This window comes from Cricetulus griseus, chromosome 4 (genome assembly GCF_003668045.3).
Source record: "Cricetulus griseus strain 17A/GY chromosome 4, alternate assembly CriGri-PICRH-1.0, whole genome shotgun sequence".
In the NCBI taxonomy this organism is placed as follows: domain Eukaryota; kingdom Metazoa; phylum Chordata; class Mammalia; order Rodentia; family Cricetidae; genus Cricetulus; species Cricetulus griseus.
The window spans coordinates 35,477,794-35,503,200 of NC_048597.1; the positions used below are offsets into that span (position 1 = coordinate 35,477,794).

Here is a 25,407-nt window from a genome sequence, read left to right on the forward strand (position 1 = left end):
ACAGTGCATCATGGTATGCACACATGGGACTGCTCTTGCACACACATGATCACACAGACATATAAACAATGCTGATCTGAAAACACCTAGGTTTATTTTACAGGGTGGTTTTGGCTATCCTGGCCTTTTTGGTTTTCCATATAAAGTTTAGTATTGTTCTTTCAAGGTCTGTGAAGAATTGTGCTGGGGATACTCTCTCAGCCTAGATATATGGCTCTGCTTCAAATAATATGACAGACTTTGGTGATTCCCATGGAAGGCCTCACCCTCTCTGGGGAACACAAGGGGGATGGAATGGGTTGGGGGGGGCATGGGAGGATGGATATGTAAAATGAGGTTGTTTCTAATTGAAATAAAAATATAAAAAAAGAAAACACCTCTGCTATTTTTACTTAAATCACATACATGGGATATTTCCAAGATTATATTCCTACAGCAAGTGATCTCAAACAGTCCCAATCATAACATAAAACCCCATAAGACTGGTGAACTGAGTATTCAAGGCAATGGGGGGATGAATTCACAGGCGTCTGCAGTTTGATTTGAGTGGGGGTGCATGTCACATCTATTCTTGGCCAGATCTGACCACTGGACTCCTTTCCATGTCATTCTGTTTTGGCTAATTACACTTGATCCTTGCTTCTAGCATGGCCACAAGTTTTCATAACTTAATTTTTCTGAAGGTTTTCCCCAATATTTTATTATAGAAATAATAAAATAGAAATAATAACAAACCTATGTTTAACAACACGAGGACATGTTTTGGCTGATTAAGCCCTATATAAACAAACAAATGTTTCTGGTGGTAAAATCTTTCCCAGAAACCAGAAAGCACATTTTATCACATGAGTGACACCATATGCCTCTAAGAGTCAAGTCTCAAAAGTACAATGGTGGACATAAATATAGGGTGCTACTTCAGAATTTTAGCAGTTATTTGAAAATACTGAAAGCTTAGAAGATAGAGTTGACAGTGTACAGATAAATAGACGTAAAAGTCAAAGTTACAAAATAGTAAGATTGGGTTACTGTTGAACACCCAACTGGCAGAAACTATAAAATAGGGATTCCAATCCTCCCTGAATTTAAAGATACAAGTTTTCAAGGTTAAAAAGGCCTACTCCATTCCCAAGAAGAGGAGAAAGGAATTAAAACATACAAATTGCAAATTTTCAGAGTACCAAGGGATGACAAAAACAAAACAAAACTCACCCAACCTGAGAGTAAAATAATGGACCCTATTTGAGGGATCAAAATCAGAATGGTGTTTTAACTCACAGCAGGACTGGAAGGCAAGGGAAAATCAACACTCTTAGAAGGTCTTCATTTTATCATCAGCTTATCTTAAAATCCACATACAGCTGAACAAAAGGATCAGAAGAAACAAGAAATACAAGTAAAGACAGACTGCTTTTCCAATGTTTGATTCTTAAGAAGCCACAAAGTGAGGAGTGGCGGCAAGAGTTTAATACATTAAAAGACTTAAAACCCTACGTATTATCCTAAAGGGAAAGGATAGTGGAGGGTAAAATTTGAGACCAATATAGTTTGGAGAACAGCTATAATAATTGACATGCAAATTAAAAAGTTATCAGTTACTGGAACAAAGTGAAAAATGGTTCCAGAGAGTGTGGTCTGTAGCTGTTGAGCTAATCTGTCAAAAGCAGAAGAATGTCCACCTCTAGGAGCTACCCTCTGCACCGTCGGTATGGAGTAAAGCTGCAGGGCCCCAATGGGATGGATACCGCCATCACTCCCTCACCCCTTCTCTGTAGCCTTCAGTTTTGGCATAAACTTAGAATTGTTATAGTTTTTCATTGTTGTCACTTACATAGCTCCCTACTGGTTAGAAAAGTTAGGTTAACAAAATTCTTAAACCTCAAACCAGCTGGGCATTGGTGGCGCATGCCTTTAATCCCAGCACTAGGGAGGCAGAGGCAGGCAGATCTCTGTGGGTTTGAGGCCAGCCTGGTCTCCAGGGTGAGTGCCAGGATAGGCTCCAAAGCTACACAGAGAAACCCTGTCTCAAAAAAAAAAAAAAAAAAAAAAAAACCCTCAAACTGCTTCTTATAAAACTTGTTTTTATACAAAAACACTTGTGGCTGTGTTTTGGTTTGGAATGTATGGCTATTAGCTCATTTTACCCCTACTGGAGACCCATTTAGGTGGGGTCTTCTGTCAGAGGAAGGGAATCGGGAAAAGTTGAATAAGAAAGAATAAAAGGCAAGGACACTGGAGGGCTACAGCATTTAGGACACTGCATCATTGGAAATACAGGTAAAGATCTAGGGGGCAGAGTGGAGTAGGATGCCTCAGTTAGGGACAGAACCTGCATGGTGGCACATTCCTGTATCCCAGCACACCCACTTGTGAAGATGGAGCACAATCACAAATTTGGTGCCACCCTGGGCAACATACCAACTTTTCTCAAAATGAAAAGAAGGGGAAAGAAAGAAGGTGGCAGGGAGAAGGAACAGAAGTGACAGAAGGGAAAATAGAGATGCAGAAATCATGGAAGATCAAAACCTGGCTGTCCATTATGACTCAAGGGAAGTTTCTTACGTCTTCCATTTCTGGGGATCAGGGGTGAGAAACTAGACATTCTAGAGTTGGGCTTCACTTCTAATTCTGGTGCTGCTGTGACTTCCCCCCCCCCCTTTCTAGATACAAGGAAGGAACTATAATAACAAGGCATACAGTGATGAGCACAAATCTGACCTCTCTACAGGCAAGTAGAGATCCATTCTTGGAGAGCTGGTCCTTTTGCCTGGTGCAAAGTTAGTAGCTGAGCAACTGCCTCTGTTGCTTTCTTTAATATGGAAGGAATTATTGTCTGTTGCCCACACCTACAACAGAACTAAGTAAACTGCCTGATGCTTTGGCACCTTATTTTACTTTATACCAAATCTATAGATGGTGTTGAAAATTAAGTAAACCTAAATTTCACATAAACCCTGTGATCCAGGCATAATGACTATTCCACACATTTCTTTGAGCCAGATTCACAAATTATATGAAGTTGTCTGTGTTGCAGCTGGCCATCAGTGCCAATGTTTTATTAACTTAGTGCAAACAAGAGTCCCAAACATCAGTAGGTTTTAGTCTTAGAGAACTCTCCCCCAGAATCCTGAGCCCACTGATGTCAATAAAATACATGAACAGATGAAGTGAATTGATTTATCTTAATTATCAGTCCATTTTCCATAGGAAATTGCTGGACCACATGTAATTCTGGCATGCACAACAGACTCTTCAGTTTTTCAGCAGAGTAAGGAGGGGAATAGGCTTTCTGGAACAGGCCTGAGCCATTAAAGAGCCTTTTCAGCCCAAGTGATCATGTGTGCCCATTGGCATTGCTAACTAGATCATCAGGAAGAGCCCATACCATCAATATGTTACCAAACAAAGCACTTAGCAGTTCATCTCAAGACAGACTTAAAGTCAAGCTGCTGACCAAGACATTCACTATGGGCTCATCTGGTTTTGGTTTATTCTCATTGACTGCATGGCTTTGCCTATCCCAAAACTATGTGCCAGAAGACCCTGAGGATCAGCTAAGCCACACTGCCTGGCCCTATCAATACTGGTGCCAGATTAACAAGTTGACATATTCTTTATCACCTCCCCTATTTGAAACCAGCATGGGACTGATCCAGACCCCCTGAATGTGGGTGTCAGTGAGGAGACCTCGGAAATATATGGGGCCTCTTGTAGTGGATCAGTACTTATTCCCAGCATAGGAATGGACTTTGGGAGCCTGTCCCACATGGAGGGATACTCCCTGAGCCTAGACACAAGGGGGTTGGCCTAGGCCCTATCCCAAAGGATATGACAGACTCTGAAGACGCCCCCTATGGAAGGCCTCACCCTCCCTGGGGAGCAGAAAGGGTATGGGATAGGTAGGGTGTTAGTTAGGGGGCAGCAGGGGAGGAGGGGAGGGAGAGGGACCTGGGATTGACATGTAAAATAATCTTTATAATTCAAATAAAAAATAAAAGAAACAGTAAAAAAAAAAAGGTAAAATGTTTATGGAAGAAATGCATGTTTTCTACAGTAAAGGACTGAAATTTATACATAGTTAACCTAATTAGTTTCTTTTCCTCTGTAATGAACTGAAAGATGTCCCTACCACTGCCAGAGTTAAAACAGGCTCATTCTCATGTCACTCTCAATATAGTACTCAACCCAGTCAGAAGATGATGGAGAGGGCTATAGCAAAGGAAACTTAGGAAAGAAAGGAAACCCTCTTCTAGGAACTTCTCTAGAGCTAATCAGAAATGTCTCAGGACCCCCCTTTTCTTCTTTCAGTAATAAAATGAATTGATAAGATGTTCTAGACAGAAAAGAAATCATAAAACTATACTGAAATATGAATGACCTCATGTTAAAATATGCAACTGATCACCAAAATTCTATTCTCCTTTTCAGTGTAAAAAGTCCCCAAAGCAAAGGGCTGCTGCACCTCTGGTGGTTTGAAAGAGAATGGCCCCCATATGCTCAAGTTTGGACTTTTAGTTAGTGGAAAGGATTAGGAAAGGATTGGAGGTACAGTTTTGTGGGAAGAGGTGTGTCGATGAGGGTGAGCTTTGAGGTTTCAAAAGCTCACACCAAAAGCCAGACACAGTCTTCTGCTCTTTCTATATCCATCTTGCCAAGATGTAAGCTCTTAGCTACTGCTCCAGTGTCATGCCTGCCTGTTGCCATGCCTCCCACCATGATGGTCATGGACTAAACCTCTGAAACTGTAAACAAGCCCTCAATTAAATGCTTTCCTTTTATAAGTTGCCTTGGTCATGGTATCTCAGCACTGTAATAGAACAGTAATACATCACGGGGCCCATAATTGCTATTTGAAATAAAATCTTTGTGTTTTGTCAAATAGTTTGCATCCCTTGCTTTCTCCATACCAGCATCAGAGTCCAGACCTCAAAAGTCTAGTTTATACCATGTGCACTCCATTTATCTATAGCTCATAGACTTTCTAAAACTTGGCTATTTAAAGTCAGTATTTGCATAGCTGTGCAGTGGTAGTGCACGACTTTAATTCCAGCACTTGAGAGACAGAGGCAGGCAGATCTCAAGGAGTTCTAGGTCAGCCTGGTCTGCAAAGCAAATTCCAGGACAGACAGAACAACAACAAAAAAATCAATATTTGCTATTAATGGCCTGTTTTTATGTTGCCATTTATACTGTTAACTTATAAGGCCATCCTATTAGCTCTTTTATCCTAATAACAAGAATATTTTGAAAATGTGATACAATGTATTCAGAAGTGCATTAAAGGAACCCAGAATTAAAACAAGATCCCTCTTTAAGGTATCGTTCTGAACTTTGTTGTGGCTGCAGTTTCTGTGCCACTCAGAATTTGCCTGGAACAGCACTGGGCCTTCCTTACCTTGTGTCTGGCTTCAAGTTTTCTACTGTAGAAAAGGTTTGGTTCGTAATTTGAATGGACTTGTTCTTCCCACTGAATGACCCATTTTCTCTGGATATGACTTCATATTCTGAGAATGGAGGAAAGCAGTAGACACTTCTGTTATGTCTCGGTTGATTTATTTGTTCCTAAGGCTGGTAACATGCTAAAGACACTCTCATAGAGATGACAGATGGACAGCAATTCTAGAAACTGATCTTAAAAATAGATTTATTTTTAATTTTCTCTCTCTCTCTCTCTCTCTCTCTCTCTCTCTCTCTCTCTGTGTGTGTGTGTGTGTGTGTGTGTGTGTGTGTGTGTGTGTGTGTGTGTGTGTGTGCATGCACGTGCACTTGTGGGTCCCTGTGAAGTCCTGGAGAGGGTGTTGGATTCTTGGAGATGAAGTTACAGGTGACTGTGGAGTGCCCAACATGGGTGCCAGACATCAAAGCCGTGTGCTTGAAAGAAGAGGGAGTGCTCTTAACAGGTGAGCCATTCTCCAGCCCCAAGACACCATTGGGCTGGAGCAATTTTCAGTCACCAGATGGCAGAGGTTCTCAAAGCATTTGGGGAATGGCATATTAACTAATCTTGCTTTATCAGCGTGAAAGAAGACCTAATACCTGGGGAAGACTGCTGACCATTGCTTTGGATATATAGCTTAGTTTGATAGAAAGGCCTGTTTAGGGAAAGCACTGTATGAGGGACAGTGCTTGTATGGAAACCATATTTTATGCTATGCGGGGCAAGGAGTATGGTGTCCTGCTACAACAAATCTGACCCTAAAACTGTGTGTCAGCAGCAACAGTTAACTAAATAATATAACCCCTTAATTGTTTAGAGCTGCAGAATTCGAGTTTTGAACCTAATGCTTATTTCTATCCCCTGGATAGTTTTCTTTGTATTTAATAAAAGCTACAACCTTAATGTCTATGTAAATTTCACTTAAAGGCAGATTTCTATGAACTTGCAGGGCTCATTCATCAATAGAGAAAGGTCTTCATAAAAAGAGAATCTGACAGACATGTTCACTTGTTTCCCTACTTCCCATTTGGGAATCAGGAGAGATAATGTCTGTGTTATCTGAGCTGCTAGCTGGCAGGTAGTCCCATCTGAAGTCAACTTGTATTTCATATAACACTGAAATTAAAAAATTGAATCTATGGAGATCGTTAGGAGAGATAGTCTGAGATTTAAAGATAGATTAAGAGAACAATGGCTAAATGTGGAGTGTAGCTAAAGAGCAAAATGTGATGTGTGGCCATGAGCACTTTATTGTGAAGGACTCTGAGCAGCTCATTAGCATCTAGTAAGAAAATATTTATTATTTAATTATTACTTGGGTATATAAAGTCTACTCTCCTTGTGACTTGTTACAATTAAAATTTATGTAACTCAGCTGGGTGGTAGCAGCATATGCCTTTAATCCCAGCACTTGGAAGGCAAAGGCAGGTGGATCTCTGCAATTTCAAGGCCAGTCTGGTCTGCAGAGTGAGTTCCAGGACAGCCAGGGCTACCCAGAGAAACCCTGTCTTGAAAAACCATATTATCCAAATGGAGATGCGATAGAAATTGGTTAGATCAGATTAAATAATTCCAACTTGGTAGCCCACCGTCTTTAGGGCAAATAAAATTAGGTTTATCGTTTGGTTTCAGGAAACTAAGAACTCTTATTAGCACAGTGGGTAATCAAGAGTTTCGGATGTTGGAATACATGACGTGGATAATCAATACTGAAAGGTGACTGACTTTTAGGAATTAAGATAGCAGCATCTACTGGCTCGACCCTACAGGGATAAGCAGGACTTGGCAGATTCCTAGGAATGCTGGTGGTGATGGCAGACTGTTCTTAGGACAGAGGCTGCCCTTTCAGGGGAAAGGGAACTGAAGAAATATGACAGTTCAGCAAATGTAAAGTTTACATGGGAAGTTGCTCCAGTCACGTGGTTTTGAAATAGAAACAATTGCTTTGTTCTCCTTTACCCACAGTGGAAGATATTTTCGGGAAGATTCCAAGTCTCCTCATCTACACCCTTACCTTCCATTGTGCTCCTGTCTACCTCAGACAGCTACTTAGTCTATGCTTCTGTTCCCTGAAACAGGGAATCCCATGGACTCCGACTGATTAGCAATCCCTGATGTCAGTCTGTTTCTGATTTCTTGTTTGGCCCTCTTTTTCTATATGTAGAATCAAAGTGTGCCAAACCAATTGTAACAAATTAAAAAAAAATGACTCTAGGTTTCTTATTTTCCATGACCATTTATAGAGGAATTAGGTCAGTGTAGCACAGTCAGAATTTTCCTCAGAGAAGCAGCAAATTGCCTGGGAGTGAGGGAGTTTGTTTATTTTATTTTCAGTTTCTCCAAAGTTAGTTGAAATAATTTTTAGCCTGTTTAGTTCTCAGCTGGTTTGGAAACTGGACTGGTGAAAAGAAAGCTATTTTTGATATTATCAGAGGTGTCAAGTCTTCACACACTTTATGTGATTTTCTTGGTAAAAATTGCAAGACTATGTTTCCAAACTGTGGAAGGGAATTCTGAGAAGGATGGGAAGAATACAGCTTTAAAGTTCTCAGTTAACTAGGAACCCATAACAAAACCATCTTTTTTCCACCTATGACACTTTGAACAACAGAACTTTGCTCCTCCTTAGATGTGATTTCTGTGCCACAGTTTGACCCAGGCTGCCTAGTTTGGAAGTACTGTGCTATCAAAGCTTCCCACCACAGCATCAAATGCTAGTGCCATAATCTTACCAGTGACAGTGTCATTCAGTGGCTTTTCCCAGTCCAAGATGACAAATGAGGGGCAGCCTTCCACAGTGACCACAGTGAGGTTGGTGGGCGGGTTCTGTGGTGGGCTGGTGGCATTCCCCTCTGTGGCATCCTCTGTCGGGAACCGTCTGACCGAGTCAGTGATGGAACAGGGCCTGTTGTCTGGCTTTGGGATGTATCGCACATGAGGGCCTATGGGTGGGAGAGGGGACTCCGATGGTTAGCACACTCATGAAGAAGATAAGGAAGTAAATCAGTCAATTTGATTGTCTACTGGAGGACTCCAGCGTCATATTCTGAACAGACATTGGAAAATAGTGCTGAGGATGGCTTAGCCTTAAAACTCTAAACTCCTGCCTCTGGGGTATATGATGGAGATTCTGCATTTGTAGATATAACTAGTATTAATCTCTTTGGATACTGTTTGGTCTCTTTAGTTAGTTTCTACCTCACAATGACGAGGTAGTGAGTCTCAGGCAGTAAGCATGAGTAGCATAACAAACAACATTCTGAAGAAAGCCAGACTTACAAGGACCGAGCTGTTTTGAATAATCAACTGTACCTCAGAACAAAATTCAAGGGTATCTTAGGAATAAGGTGTACAACACCCCAGCAATGTCAAATTCACAGGAAAATATTGTTCATAGTGAGAAAAATCAGTCCTTTGAAACCAACTTAGAATTCACAGAGGCTAGAATTATTATACAAGGAAGCAACAGATATAAAAATGACCTGGGAAATAAGATAAAATGGACTCAAATCAAATTTTTAGAGATGAAAACTATATATAAGATATAACAACATGAGGTAGAACTAATACAAGAGATACCACAGAACAGGAAGACTTAGAGTCAGCACGTAACTAACAGTGTCTGGGGGTGTGGAATGAACAATGGACATTGTGAGCCTTGGGAAACTGAAGAGTAGAATGAGCACAAAAATATTTTAAGAAACAATGACCTTAAATGTCCCAAACTTCTAAATCACAAGTAAAAGAACTAAATATCAAAAGTCTTTAATATAACAAGAAATATGAAGAGAACTATATCATAATTAAGTTCCAAAAAACCAAGGAAAAACAGACTTTAAAGGAAAGCGGAAAAATGTATAAAATGATATAAAAGTGAGGGTTTTAGTAGATCTCTCATCAAGAAGAATGAAAGTCAAAGCCAGTGTGTGACATCTTCAATAACCAATGAAAAATACTTAATAAAAACCACCACCAACAAAATATTTCCAGCACATCCATAGGTTGTAAGGCAGTAATTGAAGGAAAATTTCACTGGCTGAAAGTGTGCTCCCCTCCCTGACAAAAGGACAAAAGGTGTTAGTAACAGTGTGGGTGCCTATATACAGTATTTCAGTCCAAGTCTAAAAGTTAATTTACCTTTAAAAAATGAAAAGAAATTTGTGTAGTAGATATTAACAAGACTAGTGCAAAGTCAGGAGGAAGGAAAGAAGCTGTAGAACTAAGTGTTGGCCGGGCGGTGGTGGCGAATGCCTTTAATCCCAGCACTTGGGAGGCAGAGGCAGGTGGATCCCTGTGAGTTCGAGACCAGCCTGGTCTACAAGAGCTAGTCCCAGGACCGCCTCCAAAGCCACAGGGAAACCCTCTCTCAAAACAAAACAAAACAAAACAAAACAAAACAAAACAAAAGAACTAAGTGTTGGCTGTGGGGCACTTCACTGTCACTAGACGGTAGATGGTAGTAGGTTAAGGATTCACACTGTCAGTCTCCACAGAACAACTGAAACAAGGGGTCATAAGGAACAAGTCACATAAAGTGGAATTATAAACTAAAGGAAGGCCAAAAAGGGAGAACAAAGAATAGGTAAATAGAAAACAAATAACAAGATAAGCATTTGCCCCTAATGGTGTCACTAATAATTTGACAGGTTCCATAAACTACAAACAAAGCACAGGGATTGTTGGAGTATAAGAAAAGTAAGACCTGATGCTATGTTGTCTAAAAAATATACAGTGTAGATATGAAGGGATTAAATTATGGCTAAAAGTAAAAGGTGGGAAAATGATGCAGTTCAGAGACAGAACTGTATGGCCAGATATATAAATATCAGCAAATTAGATTTCAGAGCAAAGATGTCCATCAGAAAAAAAAAAAAAAAAAAACACCCTGCATAATGAATGCAAGGCTCAGTCAATCAGTAATTTTTTATAGTCATAAATAATGTCAACTTGTACCCTCAACAGATGTAAAGATAGAAAGAAACTAATAAAACTGTGGATAAGAACTTGGAGATAAATAAGGTTGAAAGTTGCGAAGCTTTATCACAATCAGCCTGGGGTTCTTAGGAGACAGAGGGACTCACAGGCACAATGCATAGCTCACATGGTCACTCAGGTGAGAAGAATGCCATCTGCCAGGTAAGGAGAGAGGCCAATCTCAGAATCCTTGCCTTCAGACTGAGAAAAAGAAGCCAACTGTTGTGTGAGTTTTGTTTGTGCTCTGACAAAGCTTGCCTGGAGATCAGAGGGTGGAGCTAGCCACTAGTTAACCATAGAGGACAGGTGGTGGTGGCTTGCACCTATAATCCCAGCACTTGGTAGGTTCACACCTTTAATCCCAGCTCTCAGGAGGTGGAGAAAAGAAGTGATAAGGTGGGGCAGAGACAGGATCTTAGCCCTTTCGGACTGAGAAACTAGATGGTAAGGAAGAAACTGCAGGCTACTCCCTTATCTGATCTTCCAGGTTTTACCCTAATATCTGGCTCCTGATTTTTATTGATTAAGATTAATTAGATTAAAGCTTCAGCCCATGGAAATTTCTGTGAATTTTGCTAGGGTAGGCCAGAAGAGTCAATTAAAACCATAATTATATGCCACTCTGCACCTGTTAAAATTGCAAAGGCATTTTAAACTGACTACACCTAGCACTGGTGAGAAGGCAGAAAAACCAGAGCGCTCATCAAAACCATCAGACATGTAAAACAATACACCTGCTTTGGAAAACAGTTCTGCAGTATCTTAAAACAATCTCTGCATCCATAAAAAGAGTCGTGCTCTCCCAATTTCTGATCTGGGCTTGTGCAGATCCAACATAAAAAGGATCTTAAAATACGGCTGTTTGGATCTCCTCTCCTTGCTTTGTATTATGCTGAGAATGGCTTCTTCTGGGTCACTGCTACTCTTTGTCCTAGGCAGCAAAATGCATGCATGCAGGGTGGACCTAAGGCTAGCATATCCTAGCCTGCTGTACCTGCTGCCCAGTTGACTTGCATGAATATGAAGAATTCGATTGTAGTAAGCTCCTACAATATTTACACAGTAAATACCCGACTGATCTACCTACTAGAATAGTCCTACCTAAAGTCAAAGTGCTGAGCCAGACATACCTACGAATCTGGGCTTCCCAAGATGATCAGTCTCTTTTGTTGGGCTTGAACTAAAATCAGTCATAGTACCTGAGAATGAAAAAAAAATCACAAAAAATTCAGTTAAAGATAAAGAAAAATTAAAACATTGACAAAAGCAGTACAGATGAAAGATAGTCACTATTCCTCTGAAATTGCTTCTAGTTTGATTTCCTTTACTGTTCTTATACATTTTTTTAGCCAAAACAAAAAGACCTTTAATTGTGTCCTACAGCAAGGTATTCTGAAGTGTAACAACAGCAGATTAAAAATTATAACCAATAAAAGTTAAAATATCTGTAGTTCATAGTAGCAGGTAATTTAGTAGTCTAATTTTTTTAATTGTTAACTGGATGGTCTACATTTTATATATTTTTTAAAAACCCACAAAACTTGGCATTCCCATACCAAGGAAAGAAGCATATTCTATAATACAATGTTATTAATAAATTTTACTCTAAAATTGAAAAGATAAACATTCCTAAAGTTAGAAGACCCTGAGCTTTTTGTCTGCCCTAATTTGAAATATTTGAGCATCTTGCAGCACAGTGACCAGTGAGAACCAGCACACTAACCAATTTCTTCTTCGGAAGAAGGAGTGGTTGGATGCTTTTTTTCTGTCTCTGGTCTCTCTGCGGCTGTTCCAGTAGGTTTGAGTGTTGCCTTTGGGGGTGGGGAAGTTGCTCGGCTGGAGGAAATGATTCCTGTAATGCAGAAACCAAAGCAGTAGGAGCAGGGCCAAGTTTCCCATTTATCTTTTCAGTAAACGTCTATTAAGCACTCACCATGTGGCTTGGCACTATCAGCCAGGCTTGGAGAGAAAGCAAGACCTGGTTCCTGATAGAGATAGCTGCCTGATCCAAGGGTACTGAAACATCACAGATATTGTGAAAGAACTACAAAAGGTCACAGAGGGGACAAAGAGAGGGAGTGGCTGTCTATGGGGAAAGTGGGTATCAGTGGGGAAGCGTGTCTTCAAGGAAGTGCAAGAGCTTCAGTCTATGAATCACATCAGGAAACATGACAGCTGAGGGAAGAGACAGCCCCGTCCCAGCTAAGTGTGGAGGGCCAAGGCAGGGCAGACCATGGAAGAACTTGATCATTTCTGTGGATGCTATTTTAAGGTAAAAGGACTGTGAAAAGATTACCCATAGGGAAGTGACACAAACCAATGATGAGACTTTCACCCTAGCCATTTGGTCAGCTGTGAAAGATAAGGAGATGGAATGGCCTTGCTTAGAGATGAACTGGCAGACACGGAAGATGACCAGAGTAGAAGGACAACGATCCCCTGAGCAATCTGTCATTCTGGCCTAGTGGCCAGAACAGTGCTCCTCCTCCTCTGATTTGCTGTGTTCAACTCCTTTATGCTAAAGTTACTTATCAGTCTCTAAAACTGGATTCATCTCAAGGTCCAAGCAAGACCGTGTTTAGTACAGTAAATGGAGCATAGGGTGTTTTGTTTTTTTGTTGTTGTTGTTTTTTTGTTTTTTGTTTTTTTTTTTGGTTTTTCGAGACAGCATTTCTCTGTGGCTCTGGAGGCTGTCCTGGAACTCGCTCTGTAGATCAGGCTGGTCTCGAACTCACACAGATCCGACTGCTTCTGCCTCCTGAGTGCTGGGATTAAAGGCGTGCGCCACTGCCGCCTGGCCAGCATCAGGTGGGTTTTATATTCCTCCTCGGAAAAGTTCTTCTTAGGCATCTAGTCAAGAAGTACTAGCTAGATTTAAGGGTTTGGTTCAGTGTGCAGACACGGCTGAGTCAGGGAGATGGAACTCTGCTTTTCCCCACAGACTCAGGCCCTTGCTCCTAGAGGGAATGTGCCACCATAAAATGGCAAGCAAAACCAAGAGAAGTTGAGCTTTACATAACTGGCAGGGTCAGCAGGAAATGGCAGCCACATTTTCACCCTGGTAAGAAAAGTGGGACTTAGAGTCCTCCATAGATTTAGAGATAGGCACCAATTGGTAAATACTACGTGGGAGCCAAGACTGTTCACAAGCACTTGTGAGAGACCCTCAGAATGGGCCCAGACCTCCAGTGGATTACTGAATCAGAACTGGACCACTGGAATTGCTAGTTGCTAGGCTTTGAAGAGGAACCATTTTCTCTCAGCTACAGGGGGATGGTGGGGCATGGCGAGCAGTGACCTGAGCTAATCCCAGACAGGGGATGTGTTTGTGGCTCCTCTCGGGCTCAGGAGGTAGAGAGGCTGTGCCAACACTACACTTTCTGACAGAGAACAGGATCACAAGCCAAAACCCAGACCAGTGAACTGTGGCTGATGACACAGCCTCACCCGGGGAACTCCTGCAGGGATAGTCCCCTGGGATCTCATGGCACACTCTGGCACCATGGTGACTCATCAGTAAGACCTGAAGGCAAGTGCCACTCATGCCTCAGCTGCTTCGTATTAGAGTTAATGAGAAAAACCTGGTCTCCTCATGAGGCCTCTTCTGGGCCTTGACCCAGAAAGGCACAAAGCACAAGTTAGAGCCTGAATCCTCCCCTAGACATTGGGGAAAAAAAAACAGAGCAGTGCTTCTCACCCTTCCCAATGCTGTGACCCTTTAAGACAGTTCCTCATGTTGTGGTGACATCCATCCATAACGTTATTTTCATTGCTACTTCATAACTGTAATTTTGCTACTGTTTTGAATCATCATGTAGATATCCACTATGCAGGATATCTGATATGTGACCCCTGTGAAGGTTCATTTGACCCTTCCCCACAAAGGGGTTGGGATCCACTGACCCAGAACCATGAAGCATAAAAGCCTTTATCATGCCCATCTTTTGTCTTGTAAAAGGAATGACACAGCTCCCTTCACATGAACCCTCTACACCTTCATCTTTTACAGCTGTCCTTAATACTTTTAGCTAGTTTCCACCTGGCAAATATTTAGGAAGGGAAGAGGTGGAAAGGGAGGAATGACAAGGAACTCAGAGTTTGCTAGCAGAGTCCCTAAATGAAAGAGAGGCAAATCTTTGTTTTGAAAGCTGGATCAATTCTCACTGGTTCTTCATTTCATTCATGTTTTCATTCAGTTATTACCATCAAATTTCTTCCACATTCTAAGCACTCAACGAGGCTCTGGAGTTTCAGAGAGAATACACTAAGGACAGTTATTACAAAACTCACAAGCTATGAGAGGAAGATAAGAATACAAATAGTTCAAAGCCACTTGTTGTTTGTTGTACCAGGACCACACCGAATGTAGTGGCAATGCTAAGACTTCTTTGTGAAGCTGGAAGAGGGATGGAGAGTGTGTGCATATCCAGGTCTGGTGGGATCATTCTATGACAGCATGAACCTAGACATGGAAGGAAGAAACAGCTTGACTGCTCAGCTTCCTCCCACAAGCACTGTAACACTTGCGATGACATGAAGGCAAAGTCAGTGACAGGGCATTATTTTCCACTCTCTCTGAGGGGTTGGCAATGTACAGCATCTCCCACTTCTACTCTGAAGTCATCTACTGTTGAAAGCCAAGTTGGCTCCTCTCTAGGCTCCAAGCATGCTCGTCTCTCAGAAACAAACTGGCCTGCATAGGGAGGAATGGTTTCTTTACCTACCCATTCAAAGTCAGGATTTCAATCCTCCAAGCTGTTGTTAACAGCATGTGTCTGTCACACATGCCAGTGGCTTTCTACTGCCTAAACCAGCAAGGGAGAAGGGTTGAGTTGGCCAGGAAAATGTGGTCACGGAGAGAGGAGAGGTGAGCGATTGACATACCTGCACTTCCTGGCTTTCCGGTGACGTTATTCGGTGGTAAAGGTTTTCTCTGTGGAGATACAGGTCTAGGGGGCATAGGTCTAGGAGGCATGGATGGGCGACGAGTCCCTGGGATTGTGGCTAAAAGATATTATAAAGTCAGTGTTACTACAAAAGATCCCTGGGTTTGGAAGCAGGGGAACAGTGTGGAGACAGACAGGTAGTAACTGCTACGTGTGGCTCTCAAAAACCAACTACCACTTCCAAATTTGCCAACCATGATTGGCCTCACCTTGCTTCCTAGCCTCAGAGAGTCCTAAAGGAAGCTTTGGAAGTAGCTGTTCTGCCTGGGACTATGTTGGGTGGACTAGTGGGGAACAGGCTACTGAAGACTCATCTGAATGACTTGTGTTTTATAAGCTGCTGTTGGGTTACATGTTGTGGGAATCTTTTTTTATATACTGTATTTTTGTATGCTTTTTGCAAAGTGGTGTTAATTGTCTTTGTACAAGAAAAAACAAAAACAAAAACAAAAAAACCTCCTGTTGCAAGGGTCTGGTTTATTTTGAAATGCAACTTTACTTGAAATTTTGTATTTAGTTGTAATCATTAATTGCTTGATTTTTAAAACTGTTGCCTTCTGGGACATCTTCTAATAAAAGATTTCTCAAAAAAAGAAATAAGTAAACTTTCATAAACAGCAGAGTAGCAGTTGGATTTTTGTAATTTATAGAAAAGTGCCTATGAGTAATATAAAGTGGAATTCTTCTAAACATATATAAATCATCTGTAATTTTAGATAAAATATGTAGGCATAGATGATTTGGAAGGTCATATATAGATAATTGATCATATATATTCATATATATTCTCATATAGAAAATCCTTCCCCTAGAGACATGCCAGAAGTATTGATGAACTTTATCGTTTGGTTCTTAGCCTACAATTCTGTCTACCATTTCCACTTTGAATATTTGAGCATACATATAATTTCCATTTTTCTGAGTGGTTCCCCCTAACTCTAATAAGTGAACAACGTTGGAACTTTTCAAATAATTATATCAAAGTAGCACTCGTGGCAGGAACAGGCATCTGGTGACTGAAGAGTGGTGTCACTGTGAAGCAACTGGAGTGGTGCACTGCATAAGGACTCCAAGCTAGGGGACATGGCTATGAGTCAATTTTACCACCCTCTTTGCCCTCCCACCCACAACCTTTGCTGCAGAGCTATCAGTCCAAGAAATTGTACAATTTTAAAGCTTGTCTGCTGAATGGGCAAAGGAAAATAGCACAATTTTTATTATTTGTGCAATAAAGTCTTTGCAGGGTGGTTGGAAAAGCTAAACATGTCTGGAGCAACTCACCTTAGCTCAAACTTTAACCTGTTATAGTTGAAAAATGTAAAATGTATTTCTCTCTTTGCATTGTTTATGCTGATTTGAAAATAACCAAGATATCACCCAGAAAAAATATCTTATTGCTTCAAGGCTACTAGGAGGAGGGACAAAGAAGAAAGAGGCAGAGAAAGGCAGGAGATGAGGAGGAGAGCCTGCCCATGTCCTCGCTCGGGTGAGGACACCAATGGAAACACTAATGCTTGAGAATTGCTCTCATGGCATCCTTTTCAAAAGCAAAGAGACTGGATTATGAGATTCATATGTCTAGTACATATAACGTATTCTTAAAACAGGAATGTAAACCATTTCAGACCAAAATATATCATAATAAATCACACAAGAGCAAAATTTGAAAACAAAAAAATTTAAACCCATATGACAGACTCTGAAGACCCCCCCCCATGGAAGGCCTCACCCTCTCTGGGGAGCAGAAAGGATATTTGATAGGTAGGGTGTTAGTTGGGGGGAGGGGAGGAGGGGAGGGAGAGGGAACTGAGATTGACATGTAAAACAATCATGTTTCTAATTCAAATTTTTAAAAATGGAGAAAAAATATCTAAACCCCAGTGTGGCTTTGTATCACTTGTAGATGGTGACTCCTCAGGAAGCAATCATTAGATTAGTGTCCCCCAAAGAGTTTTAAAATAAGTTAATTTGCACTTTCTTTCCTCAAAGATGGACTTTTGGAACATTTCTCCAGCAGCTTGCATCTACTGCTAATTGGCTTCTCACACCCAGGGGCCAGGCAGGTGTCAGTCAGCATCCACCACTGCTGTTATTGTGCAAATTTCAGAGCTGGGGTTCCAGAGGGGCCACGTCTTACTCCTTACCTGGTTTTTTTGTGGCATGTGAGTCCACTGACATATTCCTCCCAGCACTTGATGGCTTAGGTGCTTGCTTGGTTCCTAGGAGCAGAGACAATCAACAGGAATAACTATAGCAAAATCTGCTGCGCATTCTTTGTCATGGTTACTTGCTGGAGTTGTCAGGGAAATGTGCACTTCTTATATAAACACCAGGGCTTTCATGCCCATTTTAACTGTCTTCAACTATCCAGACATAAAAATACTAAAAATCCTACATTTGTTGGTTTTATTTTTCTCTCTAGAGCTGGCCCTAGGCTGTGGCTTTGGATTTTGTCATAATTTTCCATGGCATTCATCCTGCACTGGCTGCCTGGGAGGTATTGCTTCACCAGACAGATTTTACCGAGAGTGGATTGTCACTTTCTGCCAGTCTTGGTGGGTACATTCTGTGGTTAAAAAGATAATTTTCCTCCAACTCACCAATGCTCATAAAGAAACCTCAGAACCCAATGTGGTTGTGTTTATGCTTATTGAACTGGCTTAAGAAATACTCCTGTGCCGGCCTTGTCCATTAGAATATTGAGGCTACAAACTGGATCTTTACCTCTGGGGTTTATAAAATAGTCCTTGATTGGCCTAGAACCCCAAGTTGTTGTTTGGAAGGAACCAATTCAATTCAACATTGCTTTGACTGATGTTTTTCTCTTCTGTCTCCATCAAACATGGTGGTTGTCTGGCCATTCGCCTAAGCCCCTGGGGTAGGTTTTGGAAAACTTCCCTAGGATGTAGGTAATCAGTATATCTCACCTTAAAAAACAACAACAACCACCCCCCCAAAAACAAAAACTCATGTTTGCACTCTTTACACAATTTTCTTTGAAAATAAAATATATCACCTTCCGTTTTCTTCCTCCAACTCCTCTCACATATTCTACCACTATCATTGATCTCTCTCAAATTCATGACCTCTGGCTCTTTTTGTCTTTAATTGCTGTTATGAGCAATACACAATACACACACTCCTAAATATATGTGTATATATGCAGGGATATATAGATACATTCATATATATATTTGTGTGTGTGTGTGTGTGTGTGTGTGTGTGTGTGTGTGTGTATACATATATAATTACAACCTGCCCAGTCCAATGTTACTTGTGTGTATATGATTTCAGGCAGGGCTGATGATTTGGTATTAGATAACCAATTAGGGGGCAGCTCGTCCCCAGGAAGACTGTATCTCTCACTTTCAATATTTCTCAGTTGCCTATAGGTATTTGTTTAGGTTGGGGCCCTGTGAGATTTCCCCCTTCTATGTTGGCATGCCTGCTGGTGCTGTCCTTCTTCAGGTCTTGTTTAGGCAGCCATGTTGATGAGACTTCATGGTTGCAGCTTCCCTGCTATTTCTAGGAGATGCAATCTCACAGCAGATACCCTGTTCCTCTGGCTCTTACAGTCAGTCTTTCTTTCCCATCTTCTGTGACTATACCACAAAATAATCTTTCCTAACGTGTCCAACATATTTTTTCTGTTTTTTGTTTGTTTGTTTGGTTGGTTGGTTTATTTTGTTTTTGTTTTGTTTTGTTTTGTTTTTTTGAGACAGGGTCTCAACCATGTAGTTTTGGTTGGCCTAGAACTCACTATGAAGACTATGCTGGTCATGAACTCAGACATTCATCTATCTCTGGCTATCCTGTGTGTGGTGATTAAACACTGTGCCACCATGTCTGGCTCTGACAGTTTTTATTAAGAAAGAACAGAAACAGGTTTTAGAATCTTAGTAGGAACTATAACTTCAGAAACAGTCATCCTAAAGAAGCCATACACTAATGGCCTGACTGTAGTTTACATATTAAAGATAAGAAAACATATTTAATAACAAGTTAATACATTAACAATGAGAACTACAGTAACTAAATGCCAACAACTCTGGTTTTACAGTTGTCATCCAAAAAGTAAAAGGATATTACTTAAACACATTTAAGTGTGCAGGCAGATATACTGATCAAATATAAAAGTTTTGCTTGTTGCAATTTGAATGAGAATGTCTCCCCATTGGCTCATGTACTTGAACACTTGGTCTCCTGTTGGTGGTGCTGCTGTGCGAGGGTGAGTTTTGAGAGTGTATAGCCTTGCCCTACTTCCTGTGTTCTGTGATTTCTGTGTGTGGTTACGATGTGATCACTCAGCTTCCTGATTCTGTCTTCATGGCTCGCCCACCTCTACGGACATCCAGCCCTCTAGAACGGTAAGTGCAAGTAAAAATTTCTTAATTTACTTTTGGTCATTGTATTTTAGGCCAGGAACTAAAAGTAATTAATACAGAAGTTAGTACCTTAGGGTAGAGTTGTTGTTTAAAGAATCTGACCCTGTTGATTTTTGGAGGAATGTGGAAGACTTTGAAAATTCCATCTAAAAAAGCTGTTCCTGTGCCCTGGTATTCTTGGTGCCCTGGGGCCAGGGAAATGGATCATGTGACTGATCATTCTATAAATGACATTCAGGCATAGAAAATACTTTCACTGTGTCACTAAGATGACTTGGTTTGGTGACAGACTTTGATTTACCATAATTTCTCAAAGGTAACAGACTTATACACATACACACGACATCACACACATATCACATCACACACATACATACTCACACACACACACACACACACACACACACACACACACACACACACACACACACACACACCCTAGAATGCCAACAGGCTGGTTGTCCTCTAAATAGATCTTATTAGCCCTTCTCCAAATATTTTTGTCCTTCAAATACAAAGTATTTATTTCTAATATTGTCTAAGCACTCTGCATATTTATTACTTAATTTGGGCTTTATGAAGTTTCTATGTGGGATATAGTATCTAGGACCCACAAACAAGGAGACCCAAGGCCAGATTACACAAGCTGCTCAAGGTCTCACAGCTAGGAAATGCTGGGACTCAGAATCACATGCTCTCAACACCAAAGTGTCTTTCTCAAGCACTAAGTCCTCCTGCTGGCTCCTTCTCCTTGTTCTCCCAATGGCACTAAGTGACTATAGTCCTATGTACTTCATCTCCTGAGAGGGCTCAAGTGCCTCCCTATATGAGAGTTATTGATGTTGGCTGGCAACCATCTGTCCTGTAATCATGCCACCATGGTATGGCACTCACGCAAAATTGTTGCAGGCTTTCAGCAGTTCCTATAAGGCAAATGTGGATCCACTAGCCCCAGGATAGGCACAGGTAGGTGCCAGAAGGCAGAAGTGAGTTGGAGATTAAGAAGGGGGAGGGAGGAACATGGGTCAGCAGGAGAAGGTGAGAAGAGGGGAGGGAAAGGGGAGGTAGAATACATTAGAACAAATAAATTCCCCATTGCTTTCTATGCATATGGAGACAGGCAGCATACCATTTTGATCTCTGGATATAAATCAGCAAATCAACAGGACATCAGCCCTTGAAAAAAGAGAGAATACAGTACTATCTGGAAACATTGGAAAGGGCCCTGCAAACAGTAACTTCGGGGCTCAGTGGAGAAGAGTTGGAGGCAGGCAATGATACCCCAGGCTCTGGCAAACCAGTGAACTTGTGCTACCCTGAGTCAGATAGGAACAATTTAAGGTTAAAGGCAGCACAGAATCAGAATGAGGAGAAAAGTTAAAAAGGAAACCAATTATGAGAAACGCTGTAGAGAACGGATTGTACGGAACTGGCACCCAACCAGGCAATCTAGCCCGGGCTGTGAGCTGAATTCATTTCTCTCAAATAGGATTAATTGACACACAGGCTTAAAAGTGCAGTTGGCTCTTAAGACACCAAGACAGGAACCTCAGTATGGTCCCCCACTGCCATATGGAAGTTATCCAGAAGTCTACAGATTTACGCAATTCATCACTTAGTGATTTCTTGTCCAAGATGAAATAATGATTTTGGATATTTCTAACCATAGTAACAAAATCTTTGCAAACAAACATGTTGATTTCCGATTGTATCAGTGGAAATCAATTCTCAATGAATCAGTGACTCTACCTCTGAGGACTAAAAAGGGTAACATTTATGTAAGATTTTTCTAAAATTTTCATGAGCAATGAGCCAGTTGCCTGGAAGATTTAGCCACAGCCTAGAAAAACACATACCTCACCCTGAGGAGTCTGGGTTCTCCTTGTGAGGCACTCTCCATGTGGGGGCAGTAAAGTGTGGTTTCCCCTTTAGGACAGAGAGAGGAGTCTGAGTCTCTACTGTGTTACAAAGTCTGCCAGATCACATGCTCCAAGGGAGCTTCAAAATTATACTTTGTCTGGCATATAAGGAACCTTCAAAAAGTGATGGTTCAATGACTAATAAGCCCAGTAGTTGTCATCTTCCAAGATAAGTCAGATTCCCTCGGCTAGGTTTGAGAAGTCTCTTTTCTAAAGAGTCAGGCAATAAACTGTGCCATTTTTCACAACTTCTCAACTTAGACATTTCTAATGTGTGGAACATTAGAAATTAAACTGTGATGTCTATGTGTGAAAACCACAAAAAAAAACCCAACAGAATAGTAGGAAAATGACCCATCCAAATTATGAGCCTCGGGCTAGCAAGATGGCTCAATGGATAAGGCACATGATATCAGCCAAGGTGATTATCTTAGTTCTATATCTAGGATCCACGGTATAGGAAGAGAGGACTGATTTCTGTAGATTATCTTGATTCTCTGGTCTCTATATATGTACAGGGGCATGCCCTTGTGCATACTCCCCTCCCCAGTCCACACGCATACAAATAAACAAATGCAATAAAATGAAATATCAGCCTCTGAAGGCTACTTCCTAACCTTACAATAAGGATAAACCAACCCATACAATGCAAAGCAAGTATCTACAGTGGTGTTGAAAAATAAATATTCAAGGCAGCATCCAGCTAAGACTGACCCTGGAGGTGATGATAGCTGCATGCTGTCTGCTGACCTTACCACCCGAGAGATACAGAAATGATATCTTCAACAGAAGGCCTCAATAGATTGACAACACAGAATAAGTACAGAAATTTTGGTTGGACACAGAGAGATGCAAGGAATGAGGGAGAGGCAATCCATTTGTTCTGCCAGAATTCAGCAGCCATTTCCTCCCAAACTATTTTGGACAAGAGACTACAAAGATGACTAGTGTATGCAAGACAATAATGACAGATATTGGTTCAAAAGTGGGTCTTGAAAAAAATCATGTTTTAGTATACTGGAGGCCAACTGCTCTCCAATAGGATCAAGCAATGTTTTGTCATTGCTTATTTTCTCTGTTTATACCTAATTTCTATTTTTACATATGCAACCTCCAAGGAATCATTTGAATATTAAACATGTGACCTTAAATTCCTCCAAAGAGAATCTGAGAAAAGATAGCTTTTGTGAGAGCCAGTTTATGCCAGTCTGAGAAATTTTGCATTGCTAAAACTCCAGGTAAGGAGAATGAATGAATAACCCAGTACATATAGGTACTGCAATGTCTCAGCAATCCATAGGCTGACCTCTTTCATTTGGTCTGATAGTAATGAAATTTGCAGAATTTTACATACCATAATACTCAAAGTACAAGAAATGCATTCTAAATGAATCTGAATGATTTTTAGACTAACCTCAAATATTATATCTCTTTCTACCAGGAGCTGATTAAATACAACATATATGCATTAAGCACACTATAATTTTATGCATTTTATATATGTTAATACATGATTTATATTATTAAAATATCTCAAGGAAATAACGCAGTCCCATTTGCCCATGAAATAAATAAACTGGGTATCTGGATTTTTATTAGATCCATTCCCACAGTTCTAAGGAAGTTAGGGCTGTGTCATTTGATCAGAATGGTTTATAAGCTTTAGTAAGACTAAAGCCACAGCCCCCAGTTGTTAATTATTATGAATTAAGTCTGTTTCTTCCTATTTAAATTCCATATTGCAGACTGCTAGCAGTTAAAGATCTTTCCAAAAGCTGTGGTGGCCCCTATGGGAGAGTATAAAGTGGAAAATTAAGTCATTACACAGACTGACCTGTGCATAGGAAGTTGTTTGAAATAAAGGAAAACAACTTTTTCCTATTTTCATCCTATAGCTAAAATTTAACTGGAATTATTTTTGAGAAATAAGACCAAATACGGTAGCTAATTTAGTAGACTAGGTTTAGAAAATTTGGAAAATTCCTTTCCAGCATCTTTTGGGATATTTGAACTTGATTTCAAAATGAATTAAAACTTTTAAATTTTAATTTTACAATTATTTTCCAAAACTTGCACCAAAGAAATTGATGTGTGAATTCAACAAAATTATATGAGATGGGCAGTGTCTTAGGGTTTCTATTGCTGTGAAGAGACACCATGACCATGGCAAAGTGCTCTATCTTACTGGGTGTGGCTTGAGCATATATGAGACTTAAAAGCCCGCCTCCACAGTGACACACTTCCTCCACAATACCACACCTACTCCAAGAAGGCCACACCTCCTAATAGTGCCACTTCCTTTAGGGATCATTTTCTTTCAAACCACCACAAACAGCATTTAGTTTTGATGAAACCAAAGAGAAATACAACAGTGATTATTACCTGTTCCTGCTCCGTTTCCATGGGGTATCACTTTGGGTTTGGTTTTACCAGGTTTTGTGGTTGTTTTGTTCAGAACTACAACAAAGTTGGGATTAAACAGTTTAGACATATCCTTATTAAAAGTCTGCAGCCATAATCCCAGCACTCGGGAGGCAGAGGCAGGTAGATCTCTGTGAGTTTGAGACCAGCCTGGTCTACAAGAGCTAGTTCCAGGACAACCTCCAAAGCCACAGAGAAACCCTATCTTGAAAAACCAAAAAAGAAAAAAGAAAAAACAAAAGTCTGCAGCCATGTCACACAAAACTTCTCAGAGAACTGAAAATCATTTAACTGGGCAAAAAAGGACAACTCTTAAGACACAAAAATATGATCTAGATATTGAAACCACATTTTCTCATGAAAGTCATAAAGTTTCATAGGTGAGGATGAAAATCTGAGCCTGTACCGAGGTGGTCACTAAGCTCCAATATTGGTTCTTGAAAAAAGTAAGTAGTAAGGGCATTTCTAATTTTGTGTGTGGGAGATTCTACCTTACTTCCTGTGTGTGCCATGAGACACATTCCAAAACAGAACTGAAGGACTATGAGGATTGCATTATGTCTAGTGAAAAATTGATAAATAGCTTTATCCTTTGAAGTGTAAATAAGAACTCCTTGAAGGAACCTGTGTCAGCAATGACCGACTGACTAGAACTACAGTGATGTGGAGAGGTTGGAGTATTTCAGGTTCAGAGATTGATTATAACTAATTTGGGGCTACCATTAGCCCCTGCCAATTAGTCATTCCTTGTCCACCTCATGGGTATCCTGTAACTGACAGTTAAACCCTTAATGGTGTATTAGCTATGAAGACAGCTAACTTCCACTAAACAAAAAGCTAAGAATGTCCGTATCAGGTAGCACCTGAGAATTCTAAAAGAGCTTCTCTGTCTTCCTGTACTCTGCCACTCAGATGTTTCTACTAATTTGTTTTTAAAATGTCTTGATTTATAGCTTTCTTTGTTCTGTTGCTATAAAAATTAATGAAACAATTTCCTCAATGGAACATTGTTTGAAAAGATAAGAATGTATATTCCCAGGTCATGGTCACTCATAATTTTGGCTCCAGAATAAACCATGTATTTTATTCTTTAAAGATGAGAAATATTTCTTTTGATGACAGAAGGTATCAAGTAAAACTATTCTCTTTGAAACAAAAAAAGCAATCTCTTACTAGGATGAGGCCACTTATTTCCTGAGGCAAGAAAAAAAATGAAATTGTCATAAGACATTTAAGGGTGTGAGAGATCTATGAATAAACCTCATTAAAATATGTTTATATTTGTTAGGTTCCACAGAGGTCTCTGAATCTAAACATGCATAAAA

The 25,407-nt window shown here is 40.5% G+C and overlaps 1 protein-coding gene across 2 annotated transcripts in view; it reads right to left on the bottom strand.

Annotated features, from left to right (window-relative positions):
* Positions 1 to 25,407, bottom strand: part of Abi3bp (ABI family member 3 binding protein) — a 202,736-nt gene that overhangs the window by 6,778 nt on the left and 170,551 nt on the right. For both annotated transcript variants that reach the window (XM_035444460.1, XM_035444459.1), the window contains 7 exons: positions 24,044 to 24,118; positions 17,502 to 17,576; positions 15,296 to 15,415; positions 12,135 to 12,263; positions 11,542 to 11,610; positions 8,170 to 8,379; positions 5,396 to 5,504 (listed from right to left, as the gene is read on the bottom strand). In XM_035444460.1, coding sequence (XP_035300351.1) covers positions 5,396 to 5,504; positions 8,170 to 8,379; positions 11,542 to 11,610; positions 12,135 to 12,263; positions 15,296 to 15,415; positions 17,502 to 17,576; positions 24,044 to 24,118 — 787 coding nt within the window. The remainder of the gene's footprint in view (positions 1 to 5,395; positions 5,505 to 8,169; positions 8,380 to 11,541; positions 11,611 to 12,134; positions 12,264 to 15,295; positions 15,416 to 17,501; positions 17,577 to 24,043; positions 24,119 to 25,407) is intronic.